The sequence below is a fragment of the Desmodus rotundus genome, chromosome 9, assembly GCF_022682495.2.
Source record: "Desmodus rotundus isolate HL8 chromosome 9, HLdesRot8A.1, whole genome shotgun sequence".
Taxonomy (NCBI): Eukaryota; Metazoa; Chordata; class Mammalia; order Chiroptera; family Phyllostomidae; genus Desmodus; species Desmodus rotundus.
The window spans coordinates 28,104,558-28,121,958 of record NC_071395.1 but is presented as its reverse complement, the minus strand read 5'-3'; the positions used below and the strand labels follow the sequence as shown (position 1 = coordinate 28,121,958).

Here is a 17,401-nt window from a genome sequence, read left to right as displayed (position 1 = left end):
AGGCCGATGTTGGACATGTCAGACTGCTCCTTCAGGTCTCTTTCCCTGTCTTTTATACCTTCTGCTCTAGTCTTCCTCTATTGCTTTTGTTTTAGATTTTAGATTTTTTTCTGGCTTTTCCCCCATGGATTCTATTGCATGTTTTGTCTTTCCAAATATGCGAGTAAGTGTGTGTGTATACACGAATGTAAATGCATTTGTAACTTTAAAATTTCCAGACCTCTTCCCTTTTCCTTCATTTGCTTTATATAACACCATGCTCTAATTAATAATTTGACACAACTGAAGAACCACACACTGAAACCTAGCTTTTCTTTTATTCTAACTTAATTTAAAATCATATTTATTATGTCATTATGATTTATTATTCTGTTATAAACTCCTGGCTACAAATACAATTAGATCAATGAGTACCACGTATTGTCCTGATGCGCTACTGGCTATAAAATTTAGGGCAGTCATTTATATTCAGTGTCCTAGTTTCCATAGCTATAAGAATAATTATTATTTACTTAATCTTCCAGGCTAGATATTAAAATCAAATGTGAAATCTTATTAAAAGCATTTCATGCTGTATAAATACAATGTATTATTTCTAGAGGAAGAAAACCATGTAGCAGAACTGTTGGAAAATACAAAGACTAGACATTAATTGACTTACTCTAGAGAAGAACAGTAGTAAATTGCTGATGACCACCAGACACTTGCAAGAGTGAGACTGGACTGGCCCTATGCCTATCAAAACATGTCTGTAATAAAGGATTTGGTCAAAAGTGAAGTAGAAGTGGCATTCTATAAATAATGTTGTATCTCAATATTGTTTATGTTACATATTTTCTTTTGTTGAATGACAGGACATTCGACTCATGATTTGTAATCATGAGTGACACCACTGTAGCCTCTCTCTCTCTAAAAAATGGGGGACAAAGGAAAGGTAAGTCCTACGGAGCAACCTCGTCCATCATGGGCCCTTGTTACTGCTGTGGAATATGTGGTAGCTGATATTTCCACAAGGTCTGTGCTAACAATTGACATTAAACATGGGACTTGAAGACACATTATCCTTCAAAGTCAAGAAGATATATTTATATATAGGTTTTGTCTGGCTCAGTTGGGCAGATCATTGTCCTGATACGCCAAGGTTGCAGGTTCTTTCCCTGGTCAGACACATATAAGAAGCAAGCAATGAATGCGTAAATAAGTGGAACAACGAATTGATCTTTCTCTCTTTCTCTCAAATCAATACATAAAAAAATAAATCTGTTTTGCTAACCTACATCTCTGCATCTCTGCAGTGACCCTCAGGTCACATCGCTACAGTCAGATCACACCGAAATGGGGATTGGTAGGCTATGAGGGAAGCAGTGCCTGACGTGTTTTTTCTAGTTTGCATCATGCTCCTACTGAGGTGGTTTGCTGTAAAGACTGAGACCTTGGACTCTGTATTCTAGCTCTTGGCTACAGAACTAGGCTCTGACACTTGCCTGACTGACCTCAGACAAGTTCCACAGTTCTCAATGTATCATTTTCCTAACACTTTAATGGGGAAAAAATAGTAGCATAGATTTTATAAAGTTTTTTATAAGGGTTAAACATGTAATTGTGTATAAAGTATTTCTGACAGTATGCAGTGTTAACTGCCATTATCATCAGTATTATCACATGATTCTCAATTCCTAAAAATTTCCATTACAGCACCTGCGTCATCGTATATAGAAACTGAAGCTAAGGTGTATGTGGCACACATAGAGGTGTATAATGTCTCGTACCTGGGCGACTTTTCTAAATGCTGTTATTCTTAAATATGAATTCCTTAAACTAAGAAAATCATATAAGATCGCAAATATTTCACTAGAAATACGTAAATACTACATCATTAAAATTTACCATCACAAAGAACAAAATTTGTGCTAATTTGTTCAATAAACTTTTTATCACTTTTAGTGGATATTTTATTATTGGATAAAACTTTGTTTTTTGTTGGGTGTGGTTTGGGGAAAAATAAGGCATGTAAGAAATAGAGAAGTAAAATTAATTTTAAAGGTTAATTTGTTGAAAGTAGGAAATGTATTAAAATGCATTTTTCACCTCTTTATACAAATGAAAGTTTACTATATACACTTTTCTGCTTGTTACTTTTTTTAAACAAAAACTGCATTGTGAGTCTAGTTCCCTATCAGTACATGATGAGCTTCTTAACTATTTTAGTGACTCACAGAGCCTCACTGGGTGTATGTGCGTGATTGCTCTCACTAGGCTAAAGGACAGTGGGACACTTTGTTAATACACTTGCTGTTATAAAAGTGCCAAAAAAATCATATTGTAAAGTTAAATGAATTTGTATATGGATAATATACCTATATGACTGTTTTTAAGATAGGGAGTTTCTGGATCAAGGATTAGATGTATTGTAATTAATTTTTTGCAGAAATTTAAAATGTTTAATTTATTTTGAATATGAATACAAGTATGTGGCATAAATTTTTTTAAAAGACAAAAGTGGTAAAAATAAGACTCTCTCATACCACTTTCCTTCATTCGTCCTGTTCCCCTAACCGGAGAGATAATTAATCTTTATTTATATATATATATGTATATGTGTGTGTCTATATATACACACATATACATACACATATACATATATATTCTTCAGATATGTGATGCATACATAAATATGTAGAAGGATTCCTTTTCTTCAAGTGAGCTTTTGTTTTCTTCTGCATAGATGTTTAAAGGATCAAAAGACTCTTGCCTAGATGTTGCTTACACAGATACTCAGAGTAAATACTCATATTAAGAGCATACATACAACTGTAATTGAATAACAATAAAAATTTTAAAAAATTATATTTTTAAACATAAAGATAAAAGATATACAGAACAAAATACAATAAAGAAAATAACAACAAAAAAAAGAGCATACAGTTTTATGGTCTAATCATTCAGTGTCGGCCATTGTGCATCTTATCAGTAAAAGTGAGGTTTTCTTTGACTTTCAGTGTAGTTCATTGTTTTCTAATGAATTCCATATGTTGCTCTTTCTTTGACCAAGGCTTTTCGGACTTACTACTGATCTGCCTCTACACTGGGCACACACATGCATTCTAAGATCTCTCTTCACCATCTTCCTAGAAATTCCTTTCAATTCTCCCTCACACTTTTCATTTCCTGGGTCTCAGCCATCTTCTTCCTTGGTTCTGTCTGGTGTGTCACATTCTCTAGTAACTTCCCGGCATGGCTAGTTTATTGAATTTTGTATATTTAAAAATCTCTTTAGCAGACTTTGCCACCTGGTTTTTCTGGATATAGGACTCTCAGTTTAAAATACAAAGTAATTTTTCAGTTGTCTTTCTGCCTGTTAGTGTTGCTATTGAAATTTCTGGTTCCTTATTCTTTTTCTGTGACAATGTTTTCACTTCCCAGCTTGTAGTATTTTCCCCTCCGTGTTCTGAAATATGACAGCAATTTGCAGTTATGGGACAACCACCTTACCAGGTCCTGGGAGGATCCTATTAATCTGTAATTTTATTTCCTTTAATACTAAAAAATGGTCTTTTGTATTACATATTCTTCTATATTTTCATGTTATACATGTTAATTTATATATAACACATTATAAGTGTTATACATGTTAATTTATATATAACCCATATTATAATGTATATAGTATATATTAAGTGTAATGTAACATTTATAACATCATTATGTAAATTATTATTTTAACAAAATTAACAAGAAGAATAGTATTAAAAAGGATTGTCAGTACAGGAAAATGCCCATTTGCTAGTTGCAGAGGAGTTAGGCCAACAGTAATACTGCCTTGTTAAAAATGTAAATAAGTATTTCTTATATTTTCAAATTATTTTGGCAACAAATAACTGAGTTTGACATACCATATTTTAGTCTCACACAGGTATACACACATGTACATACATAAATACATGTATGAAATATATTCAACTACTCTTTATAAATCATAATGTATAGTGTATTATAATAGGTATGGCCAATAATAAATGTGTAAGTATTCATTTCAGATTTCCAACTTTATTTCCCCAGGTGACCCACCTCCTTACCATGGCGGAAGTGATCAGCACATAAACATTTGACTCAATCTATGTGATGCTAAAATTCAGAACCTTCTCTTGCTGTTGTATTTTAGTGAGGAGTGGAAGCAGAATTCTGCTACTAATATTCCTTTGTTAAATAAAATGTTATATTACATCTTGTGTTTGGAACACATTTACTTGTAGTGTTTGAAAAGCTGGAGCCCAATTAGTAATTGTAGTGTATTTTTTCTTTTAGTCCTTGTTACATTTGTGTTACCAGCATAATTTGAAAATTAGCATTGACCTTCTGCTAAGTTACTATTCAACATTTGTGTTGTCTCTATTTGTTTGCAGCCTGTGGTGACCTGGAGTTCCGGGAAGTGGCAAACAGGCTGCGGGACTGGTTCAAGGCCCTTCACGAAAGCGGAAGCCAAAACAAGAAGGCCAAAGCGTTACTGAGGCCAGAGCGAAGCAGTAAGATTTCTAAATGTGAAATGCCCCATTGTCTTTGATATCGGATTTCATTTCCAATGAATCACTTAGATCAGAAAAACATATTTCAAAGTTTATACTTTACTAAGCTGCTGAACAAAAATCAGAACATTGTTATTACTTCCTCGACACCTATAGTATTTTGCAAGCAAAAAAAACGCTTGTGGTATATCTGATTGGTAGAAAAAGGAATATTCCCCAGAGATAGCATTTAGCCTCCATGCTGAATTGAAAGAGTAGGAACATTTTTTCAGTGTTTTGATAGAAGTGATAAAGAATAGAACAGCATAGGAAATAAAGGTAAGAATTTGGGAACACTTAGATTTTTAGAGAGCACAGTTAGTGCCCCATACCCCCCAAATTAGCCTTTTCATGATTGCTTTGCAGACATTTCTACTTTGACCCAATTATGAGAGAACACTAAAAGGGTATTTTCAATGACACATTGAAATTTAAATTCATTAAAAAGAGGAAAAAGTAAGAGTTTTATGAATCTTACATGATTCTTGCATCATCTGTATAGTCCCCCCAAGGTGTTTTTCAGTTCCTTGGAAATAGGAAATGCAAATTGAAATAAAGAGCTTGTTGTGAATAATTTCATGAACTTGGCATTTTTCAAACAAATATTTACATGATTATATTTTCAAAAATGTTTATTACGTTTAATGCATATAAAAGAAAGGCACTGAGACATGTGCTTAGGTTTAGAGAGCTAACGAGGATGGAAACGTATGATCTGCAACAGGCCAAGAGGAGGTGGGGCACTAATCATATGTGACCCAGAAAGTCCCAAGTATGTTTCCTTGGCTTATTGTGACATGACCCATACATTCTCACTTGCAGTCCTCAAATATGTTTCTAAGATATCATTCGTAAGATGGCAAATTTATTCATAATCTACATTTCCTAAAATGCCTTACTTGTTTTCTTCTCATCAAGTAACTCTGCAATTTCAAACATTTGTATTTGTGTATCTAATAGCTTTTTATAATTAAGCTGTCACCAATAGACATAACGATCATCTTCGGCTGTGTAGTGACTATATGTTTCTTCCCACAATATTCAGAAAGAAAACCGCAGTGTTTTTCAGGTTTGTCTCAGAATCACTGATTACATTTTCGACAGATGTTAATTTTTGGTGCCCTGAGAGTCAGTAAGATAACTTACACAATCAACACTGTATAATATATTTTCCCCCCTTTTATGCAAATAAATGTATCTGGAGTGGGAAAAAGTTGGTTCTAGATCTTACATATTAATATTTTTAATTCCTGTCTATACCTGTCAAACTAATTCTCATACTGGAATATTAATTCTCAAATGTAACCTTTGAACTTGAGTTGAGACTAATGAACCCTCCCATATTTGGAGATGGGTAAAATGAGAGTTTCTAGAAACACTCAGCACAGTGCCTGTTTAATTTTATACATTTATAAATATTATTTCCCTTTCCAGACTTTTCTTGTAAGAAATAAGACACTCTTCATATAATGGGTTAATTACAGGAACCTCCTTGAGAGTTGAATATGTTTTGGAGAGTAAATAAAAAAGCGGGTACAGGATTCTCTGTACTGCTTGAAGAGGTCAGAGGCCAACTAAGAGTAAATTCCAAAAGGAAGTTATCCAGTAGAACAGATAAGACAAATCCCTGAAGAGAAATGGCAGATTTACTCAACTCCTCAAATGGGTGCACCCTCTGAGGGAGTCCTCTCCTCACATGATCATATTTGATTCATAAACACTCTTATGCTATACTCCCCATCTTCTTTCCATCTTTGTTTTTTCTTCATATCAATTCTCACTATCTTCCATAGTGATAATCTACTTGTTTATCTTATTTTTTCTCTCTCTCTTAATACTCTATCTCCATCTCTCTCTCTGTCTCTGTCTCTCTCTCTCCCCTTCCTCCCTCCCCACTAGATTATTGTAAATTTAATGAAGCCAGAGATCTTTATTCACCCCTGTATCATTGGAGCATACAATAGTTTGACCCTTAGTATTCACTAAATAAAAATGAGTGGAATTAATGAATAGATGAAGCAAAGAAGCAATGAAAATACAACAATGTTTGCAAATGCCATAATTTAATCAATCAATTATTCCTCTTGGAATGATTATTTACTGTTTCAATTACTTTCTCCATGACAATCAATTCTGCAGTTAATTGGAGTGCTCTTATTTCCGTGAGTATGATTCCAAGCAGTGGAAGAAATGGGTCAAAATATACATGCATTTCAAATTACAAGTGATAATAAATGTTGCCTAACTGCGTTGCAGAAAGCTTAGGGCATATCTAAATTCTAATAGGAAAGCATGAAAGTTAACTTCAGCCTTCATCTTTGCCATGAAAAGAAATAACAATAATAATACCATTCTTTTTAAATTTTCCATTCTTGTGAGCATGGTATTATATGTTGTTAATTCATATTGTATTTGCTTTATTAGTGGTGAGTTTGAACACAAAATATTGGCCAGGGAATGTATACACAGCAAAATGAAACAAAATGTAAGTTCAGGCTATATAAAATACTATAATAAAATACTATAAACTATGTGGATTAAATACTACACATGTATTTCTCAAACTCTGGAGGCTGGGAAGTCCTAGGTCCAGGTGCTGGTAGATTACGTAGGTTGTTGGTGAGGGTCTTCTTCCTGGCTTGTAGACAGCCATCTTCTCTCATGGGGGAGACAGAGAAAGGTCTCTCTTGGATCTCTTCTTATTATGGCACTAATCTGTCATGAGGTTTCTATTTCATGACCTAATTACCTCCCAAAGGCCCCATCTTCAAATGCCAGCACTTTGGAGGGTATGCATGAGTTGTGCAGACTAACACAATTAGTATGTACACACACACACACACAGAAAACCTCACCATAGTCACAACACGTTTAATTCTGAGGAATATGTATTGAAGGCTTCCATTATGTTTAATCAAGTCCTTCTAGTATTGTTGGTAATTTTTGCTATATGTTGGCAGCTCTAATTTTTATAACACAAGGATTTATTTCTGTTCTATACATTATTAAATTATGCTTATCACTTTATTTTATAATACTATTCTACTTACTGCTTTTTATCACAGATTTCACCTTCTCTGACAGTAATATTACCACTACTACTGTCAATTTTATTACATTTGCTAGATATGTCTACTGATATTTTATTGACAATCTTTTATAAGTATTTAGGCTTAAGTATCTTTCTTATAAACAATCATAGTTGGCTTTTGATTTTTCAATGTGATAGTGAGCAAACTTTGTGTGTTTTCTAATAACTAGGAAATAAAAAAATTAGTGCAAAGCACAGGAAAATATTCTGATAAGACAATGAATGTATGCCATTTAGGCAGATTACCTAAAAGACAAAGAAAACACTTATTTTACAATCCTGTATTAAAAGCAGACCAGCCACCTGGCCAGGTGGCTAAGTTGGTTGGAGTGTTGTCCTGTGCACCAAAATGATGTGGGTTCGATTCCTCATTAGGGCACGTACCTGGGTTGTGTGTTTGTTCTCCAGTCGGGATGGGAACTGGAGGCAACCAATTGATGTTTCTCTCTCACATCGATGTTTGTCTCTCTATCTCAAAATCTTTCTCTATCTCAAATCGAGATATGTATCCTCAGGTTAGGATTGAAAAAGAAAAGCAGACCAATAATCCAAGAAAATTTTGCCATTTTTAACAGTCAAAATCACATTTTAGTGTCAGTATCAATATTTGATACTAATTCTAAAATATGTTAATATGAATAAACCCTTTATAAGCCAGCATGTCCATGATAAATAATACTTGGAGAAAACCTTTTATTTATACATTTTTTTTCTTGTACAGTTTTGGAATAATCATTTTATTTTCAAATAAAACTATATTTTCTAACAAAATAATACTTTTGCATACCTTGCATACCAAGTTACCTTCCATATATCATTGTATTTCCTAGTATAGTCATTTATATTTTTACATGATAATTTTTAATATAGTAATTCTTACATTATACAAAATATTAGGTAAATAATTTTAAGCTGTTATGTATTTACATTTTGTGGATTAGCAGAATTTATATGCATTTTAGACTTTTTTGATAGCCATATACCTTTTTTAAATTATAACGTTTTTGTTTTTTATCATTTGTTATTGTTGTTCGAATACAGTTGTCTCCATTTTCCCACCACCACTTTCTCCTGTCCCACCTAATCAACAGAACAAACAATCAAGCAAAATATAACCAGAGACATTGAAATTAGGAACAAGCTGACAGTAACCAGAAGGAAGGGGGTAGGGGGATAATGGGGGAAAGAAGGGAAAAGTATAACTTTTTAATGTGGCAAAATGCACATGTTTATTAATAAGCCCAAATATATACAACTTAAAATATGAAATATAAAATTAGTTTGAACTGTAGAAGTTAGAGTAAAAAGTATGTAAATTTTAAAAACCTGCTTTAATATTTTATCATTGTTAGAAATTATCTGTACCTATAAAAATATATCTTAATTAAATTAGAATAAGGTTTTAAGTTACTGAAGGAGTTTGGAAATTATATTTAAATTTCAAGTAAACTTATAAAACACATTTACTGTTGAAATAAATTTTTTCTTAATTAGATTTAATTTGTTAAAATTTCATATTTTTTCCAACTTTGAACATTGTAGATATAATGCTAACTTATTCAACAGTATACCTATTTAAGTTTAGGAAAAACACACCTAAATAGGATAAAAGGGTACACTTTTTCAGCATGAAAAAGGGTACTTCATGCTGATAACTCTGAAGGTATTGCTATTTTTATTAAATAAGCAATAGTAAACTAGTCAGATTTGCCCTACTTCATTCAAATGGTGGGAATTGAGTCTTTAAAAGAAAGCCTCCTGTCAGAGAGGACGGTGTGGTGCTGCCAGAGGAAGGGGTGGGGTCGGAGGAGGCAAACCAGGGTGAAGGGGGTAAGTGGGGACAGAGGACGCGTGAGTTTGAGTGGGGAACACGCGATGCAGTGTACAGATGCTGTGTTACAGAATTGCACCCCTGAAACCTGTATCATTTTATTAACCAATGTCACCCCCTGCATTCAATAAAGGTACCAATATTTAATAAATAAATAGAAGTACCACTATAGAGAGAATGCTTCAACAACCTCGGGCCTTGCTAGAATTTCACATCAAACAGAAAAAGGCTTTTCTCTCGTACGAAGGGATAGGCAGAGCTGGCAGTCCTCTGTGGGAGTGCAGAGCCAGTGGGCGGAGTGAGTGAGCAGGTGGCAAAACTGGAGCAGTTCAGCAGGAAAGCTTCCTCCCTGTGGTCAGTAGATTCTCTGAATAAGCAGTTCAGGAGGGATATCCTGCATCTCAGTGCTCTCCCCCGTGGTCAGACTCCTGGGAAAACCGACGTTTAGTAGTCTAAGGGGGGCAAATCCTGGCTACAGTTTGGTCAAGCCTCGTGTACTGGCTAACACGTTAACACTGTTATATAATTTACATGAGTTATTACACTGGCCTAGTGTTTTAAGGTATAGTGAAAATGGTAGGGGCTTTTTCCTAGTAGTTACTTTATTTTAGTCCGTGATACATACTCATCTGAGTTTGTAATTGACCAAATTTTATCACAGCTGTTATATAAAGAATTGTATAGCCACTGCCCAAGCATAATTGATTGTTTATCTGAATCTTGGACAGTGCGTATATTTCACAGTTAAATGGTTTCAGTTGACAAAAAAGATCTAATGTCATAATTTTTAAAGAAATTAAAGAAGCTGATAAATATTGCCATAATTTTTAACAACTTAAATCTTTATATTTAAAAAAATACAGCTTCTTGGATGTATTTTGTTTAAATATGTTTTAGAGCTATCACTGACAAAAGAATGACCACAGGAAAGCAAACTTAAGCCAAAAAACAAAGAAACAAACAAAAAACCACCTTAAATGTGTTTTATGATAAGGTGAAGGATATAGAATTATTTTAGCCTCAGATTTTATTATCATTTTACCATGAAAACACTTCTTCAGGCTCTTTTTCAATAAGTACATGCTGCACTGTTATAATCCGTATACCTTGATATTGTGTTTCATCATTTAAATCTCCAAAAATTAAAGAACGGAAATATTATCCATAGGTTTTTTAAAATATGGTTGCAATTGAATTTATGTCTGTCTGGGAAGCATAGCCACATACAATCATATGCAAAATCCTCAGATTAAGAGTCTGGCTCAGATTAAGATAATGTTTTATTTCTGCTTTCCTACACACCACATGCTCTCCTCAGTTAGAGAAAATTATAGAATTACTTACACCCCCAGGGCAAATGAATACATTCTAATTTCTTCCCAAGACATTGCTCACTTTATGTCATGCTGTCTTCACATTGAGAGGAAGATTGAATTGGGAATCAGAGGACTTAGAGACAATGCCCCATTTTAATGCAATAAAGGAGGCTTGTAGGTATAGGGGAGGACTTCATCTTTTAGAAACAAAGACTTACAAAGTTAGAAGGTACATTTTCTTTTCTTATTTCAAGTAATAAAAGATACAGATCATTGCTTATTTAGTTCTAATCATTGAGACATCTGACATTGTCTTCTTTTGTGAGGTAGACAGAATAACTCTCTATAGTAAAATTTAATTCTATACTTTACTACTACTAAGATATTCTCTTAATATTTGGAAAATATTACATAGTTTTGTAAAAAATATATTTTATATTTAGCTAAATTAATGTAATCCTACGTAAATTAAAACTATACTTATGAAGGTAGCAAGTGAATAATAATTCTGTTTTGTTACATTATCCAGCCCTGGAAAATCATCCAGTGTATTCATTAGACACTATATTTTTGATGAACCTCTGGTCTTTAGGAAATATATTATTCCAAATAGAGGAAATTACTATTATCATTGGAAGTTTTGGAGTCATTAACAAATAGGTTGATTCTCACAGGGTATGTGAAATATTGTCAATTTTGTTATATTCTATTTTCAACAAAATGCATGCTTTATTTTCAAAATATAACCATGTAGGGTGTTCCGAGCACATTTAACCAGTAATTTACATGATTGGAACCTAGTAAAAAGTGAAACACCCTTCCCCCTCAAAAAGATAAAAACAAATATATATATATATATATATATATGTTTAAATCTGTGCAGAAAAATAAAACAAAACATAAATTTTTACATTACACACGTGTATTTCGTATGCTTTCAGTCATTTATAACACAAGCATTAATTCTATTGAGTTTTACTCCAGGGCCAGTTGAGTAACACGTAACCTAGAATGTGAGCATTATAGGTGTCTTAAGAAGCCTTGAGAGTGACAGCTAAAACGAAAGAGAAAATATAAATTAAAAAGCTCAAAATATTATATAGCATAAGGTAAAAATGTTAATAATCTGATGTATATGATTTCCATGCTTCTTTCTCATACATATATTCACATAAACATTTATTTTAATCGTTTGTTGTATTGCAAATAATTTTTTACCACACCTTTTCTATTTTGATTTCAGAGTTCTTAGTTCGTGCTCCTTAAGACGAATCTCTCTCAAAAAACTATTGACCTAGATAATCTTCTAATGTATATATTTTTGCACTTAAATCTTTAAACCTTCCACAATTTATTGATATGAGATATGACTATTGCAATTGATCATGATTCCTTAAGAATTTAAATGGCAACTTTGCAATTTTTTAATCCATATTTATTCTTTATGTCTGTGTTTTCTGTTTAAGTTCTTTACATATTTGTTCAAAGGTCCTTCTGTTATTTATTTCTATTGTAATTCTGTCATGTTCTGATACTATATTTTGTCTGATTTCAGCTCTTTCAAATTCTTTAGGGTCTGTTTTTGCCTCAGAATATGTGTCATATGCACTTGAAAGGAACATGTACTCTGTTACTAATTGTTGGAGTGTTTTATAGATATAAATTATTTCATTTATTGATAATGCTTTTCAGATTTTCTATACCCTTGCTGTTTTCCTTCTACTTGTTTTATTGATTATTTGCAGAGTAGTGTTGAAGTCTCCAGATATAATTGGGAATTTGTCTATTTCTCTGTTTGGTTCTATTTGTTTTTTTTCTCAAATGTATTTTGAAGCTTTATTCTAAATACACACACATTCAGATTTGTTATGGCTTCTCTTTGAACCACTTATCATTATGTAATGTCCCCTTTTTGGTTGGTAACATTCCTTATGCTGAACTTACTAGTATCTCTGTCAGTCTCACTATTAGTATCCGTCTCATGGTCTTTCCACTAGAGTTTGCGTGGCGTATATTTTCAGTCTGTTCATATCCCCCTACACCATGCCATTTTATTTAAAATGGTTTCCTTCAGGACAATATGTGGTTGAGTGTTGCTCTTTTTATCACCTTGATATTTTTCAAATTTAATTGATATACTTAGATCATTTACATTTAATGCAATTATTGATGTGATTTCATTGCAATCGACCTTCTTGCTAGTTGCTTTCTATTTTTCCATATCTACTTTGTCCATTTTCTCTCTTATAATGCCTTATAATATACAAATTAAATATTTTTATGATTTTATTTATGCTTCTGGTTTATTTTTTTATCTTTTGAAATTGTTAATGGTTGCCCCAAGATTTACAAAATAGAAATTTAATTTGTCACTATCTACCTTCAAATTACATTTGGCATTCCATATTTATTAGAAGGAAATACAGCTCTCAATTGATTTTATCTTTTGTGCTATGTTGACATACATTTTGTTTTTATGTATGCTACAAACACATAATACATTGCTAATAAATTTAGGTTAGACATTATCCTTTAAAACAATTTCAAATAAAATTATAAATTTCATATGTGTCTTCATGCTACTATCAGAATTCTTCAGGAGTTTTTTATTTGTTTCGTAGCAATCCAAGTCTGTCTACTATCATATTTATTCTTCCTGAGAAGTGCATTTTTTAACATTTCTTACAGTTCACATTTACTTTAAATAATTTTTCTCTCATTTTTTATTTATTTAAAAGGTATTTTTCTTTCCTTTTTACAAAGGTATTTTCTCTGGATAAAGAATTTGGGTTTAAGAACCCTGTTTTATTTTTCAGCATAGTATTATTTATCTTCCTCCATTGTGTTCTGTCTTACACTGTTTTAACTGAGAAGTCAGCTGCCGTTCTCTCCTTTTTTTTATCTGTAGGAATATGCATTTGCCTCTACTTTCTTGAAAGAGTTTTCCTTATCATGGGTTTTGAACAGCTTGTCTATGATGTGTCTACATTTTATTTATCTGTTTCTTTCTTTGCTTGGTTTGCATTTTTGTTCAGTGTTTATTTCTACGATTTGCCCTATTTCATTAATTTTGGAGAATTTTTCATGAACTCTTGAAAATTTCTTACTCAGGGACAGCTGTATTTCTACTTTTCCTTTCCCTTTCTTCAGGGTACAATTTATCCCCACCTATGTCCACAGGGTACCGAAACATTCTGCTCTCCCCAGTGACTTAAGGCTTTGTTCCATAAGGGATGTAGGAAAGAAGGAGGTAGGGGACCTTTACACCTTCCTCATGCAGCTTCTGCTCTCAGGTGTCTTTCTTAGGTCTCTCACCCAGCCCCACGTCTTCCTTGAGCGTATTTGCTGAGATCTGTGGAATCAAATCCTATTCCCTTTGCAATTTACAAGGATTTTTTTACTGTCATGCTAGTCCACACTCAACCCTTATCAATTTATTGAAGAACTTAGCTGAATTCCCCTTGTTAGTTTATGTAGTGTTCAGTGGCTGTCTTAGGTAAGTGCTCACATCCTGTCTCTTCTTTGAGGCTTCTACCTTTTAGATTCATTTCATTGCCCTGGGAGACAAAGTCCCTGGTGGGTTCAAAATAAAAGGTGTAGTTTTGTAGATTATTCAAAGTTTTCTTATTTTTTAGTGTGGGAGCAATACTTGTTTTAACTTTCTCCTTCCTAGGTGAAAGCAGGGAGTCCTTGCCTTTATTCCTGAAGAATATTTTCACTAGATGTAGATTTTGATTTTTTTTTCTTTTTCTTCATTTAAAGATATTCTTCAACCCTCCCTGGCCTGTAAAATTTCTGATAAGATGTCAAGCTATAGTTGAATCATTGTTTAATTGTGATGTGTTGTTCTTTTCCTGCTGATTTCACATTTGGTGTTTATCTTCAGTTGTTAAGAGTTTATTAGGAATGTCCTTCTTTTGTGTATTTTGCTCAAATATTGTTGCATATCCTTAATTAGTAAATTTGGATATTTGAACAAAATTTTTATCATAATTTTCTCAAGTTATTTTCTGCACCATATTTTCCTTTTCTTTGGGGGCCTCACTTACCTGTGTACTGTACTCTTTGATATTATCTAGCAGTTCACTGAGGCTCTGTTCATTTCTTATTTTGCTTTTCTTCACTTAAACCATTGCAATTGATCTATATTCAAGTTTACTTTTTCTGCTGAAAACTCATTTCTGTTATTGGATCCCATCTAGTGATTTAAAAAAATTACAGGCTTGTTGGTTATTTTGTTCTTAAATTTTCATTTAGTTCTTTTTTTTTTTAATTTTTATTTCTCTACTTGTAGTTCCTATCATTGCAGTTATTACAAGCGTGTTTTCTTTTCCTTCAATAAGATAGCTATTTTAGTTGTGGGCTATTTCCAACAACTGGGTCATCTCAGATTTGTTCTTATTGGATTGTCTCTTAAGAATATGTCCCATTTTCCTGCTGCTTCATATGTCTCGTAATGATGGATGGTGTCCCAAGTGTGGTGGATATTAAATTGTGGGATGCTTTGTCACGTGACCTTAGTCCAATGTGAGGTTTTTGTTTTAGCACAGGATTAACTTTGTTGGGCTCAAAAGGAAAACTGCATTTCTTGGGAGCCCGCTCCCATCCGTTCAGATTTGTAACCTCTGGTGGAGGTGATTGAAGCAAATGTGCCGGCGTGAACTGATTGGTCATCAAAATCTAGGGCAGATGATATTTGGCTTTCTGGCTCCCTTCCTTCCTGGATTTCTCCATCATTCTTCAGTGTTTGTACACAATTTTCTGACTGTCCAGGCTAGAATGGCTGCAGTCTTTATTCACCAGTGTCCCCACTGCCTTTTTGCCACGTCAACTGTGTCACCAGGGTAAAACACTGTGAAAGTTGGAAACTCATGCCTTATAACCCCCCTCCTCAAAATGTGGACTTTCTACCAGAAAAGCACCTGCTTCTTATTCACTCTTATGTTCATTTCTTTTTTATAAAAAGTTTTGTGCAGATTTTAAAGACTTATGGTGAATGTTTTTCAGCCATTACTGGAAAAAGAATGTAAAATAACAATTTAAATGACTAGTTAAAGACACAATTTTTGTCTTATTTGTCTTTGAATCTACAAGGCCTAGGAGAATCTGTTGAATCTAGTATGGGCTTGAATGTACTTTACTTTCATTACCTATTCCTGTTTATTCCACTTTCTCACCAAATATGACAGTATCTTTTGTTTTAATGTACAAGGACAATTACAGTAATATTTATAATATCAAATCTTCATGATTAAGGACTGTCTTTCAACCATTTTGGATGTCTTTTGAAATCCACATTTACTAAGTGTCTTCTCTCATTTGAATGATTTTCCATCTATTTGTTAATCTCAGTTATGCTAATATATCTGCTGATTAGGCAAATGCGCTTGTTAAAATAGGCTTGCTATTTCATAGGATGAAGAAGTGAACAAGTATGTGCTTGCTTTCTAGCTTATTTGCTGCAGTAGCATAAACATTCAGAGAATGTTGAGAGCTATTTTTTTCTATTATAAAATCTTTGTGTTTGATAGTTTCTGCACAGATCTCAGATTCCCTACACTTGCTATTTCTTTTACCTGGAATGCCCCACCACCTAGTCTCTGACTACTCATAGGTCTACTCTTGTATTTCTGCTCAAATATCCTGTCTCTAGGTATAGCGTGGTGGGCAGAATTCTAAAGATGGCCTTCCAAATTCCTGATCCCTGCATATTCAAACTAACACCGTTCTAGGTACTAGTGTGAAGGAATTTTGTAGATGGAAGTCAGTTGCCCTTGAAATATGGACAAAGGAGGATCTAAAAGAATAAAGGCAGCAAAGATGCCAACAGCATTTATGAAGAGGGTTTCTTTGGAAAGAGCTCTGCTATGATTTTATGACTCCTCTAAGAACAGATAAGGGTGCTTTCCTTCATTTCAAACTGAGGGAGGGATTTCAAGAGAACAACTCAGAGTTTTATATGTGTTCCCAGACAGATGAGTGAATTATGGCCTGAATTTCACCAGGGAAGTCTGAAATGCAGGGGTAGTCATGAGCTGCTTAGTTGTTTGGTGTCAAAACAAAGGAAACTTACTGCTGCTTTGGAATTGTGTGTCTGGGCAAGAAATAGAAGAATAGTTGCTGTGAACAATATTTGAGGCATATGAATAAAAACCAATGCAAATGCTGTCCAAGAGGGCCATTTGGAATAGTAAGTCAAGCCCAGCAGTAAAATTGGATCTCCAGATATCCAGGGACTAAGAGCTGTGGTCAGCCAGAGAAAAATATCACATATTACAGGAACTAGTTGAAGTGTGGGTTCTCTGGGAACCCAGGACTTGTGATTGGCATCTGAAGTGGGAGAAGTCTTGTGGGATCTCCACTAACTTCCAGTACACAATGTCAGTATTGAACTCAATTGTAGGAGGCCCCTTTGTCCACAGGGAATTGGAAAACAGCTTGGTGAGGAAAGGCAACACAGTTGTGTTACAGGTATTATGCATAAATAACTTATTTTTCTCTAAAAATAAAATAATTTTTTCTCATTTTAATCACTTAAAAAACTAGTAAGCTGTTTAGAGCAAACATCATAACAAAGCACTATAGGGTTTACAACATCTGT

At 33.5% G+C, this 17,401-nt stretch overlaps 1 protein-coding gene across 3 annotated transcripts in view; it reads left to right on the top strand.

The window, feature by feature from the left end:
* SPOCK3 (SPARC (osteonectin), cwcv and kazal like domains proteoglycan 3) overlaps positions 1-17,401 on the top strand; it is a 292,271-nt gene that overhangs the window by 259,949 nt on the left and 14,921 nt on the right. For all 3 annotated transcript variants that reach the window (XM_053911986.2, XM_053911985.2, XM_053911984.2), the window contains exon 7: positions 4,404-4,523. In XM_053911986.2, coding sequence (XP_053767961.1) covers positions 4,404-4,523 — 120 coding nt within the window. The remainder of the gene's footprint in view (positions 1-4,403; positions 4,524-17,401) is intronic.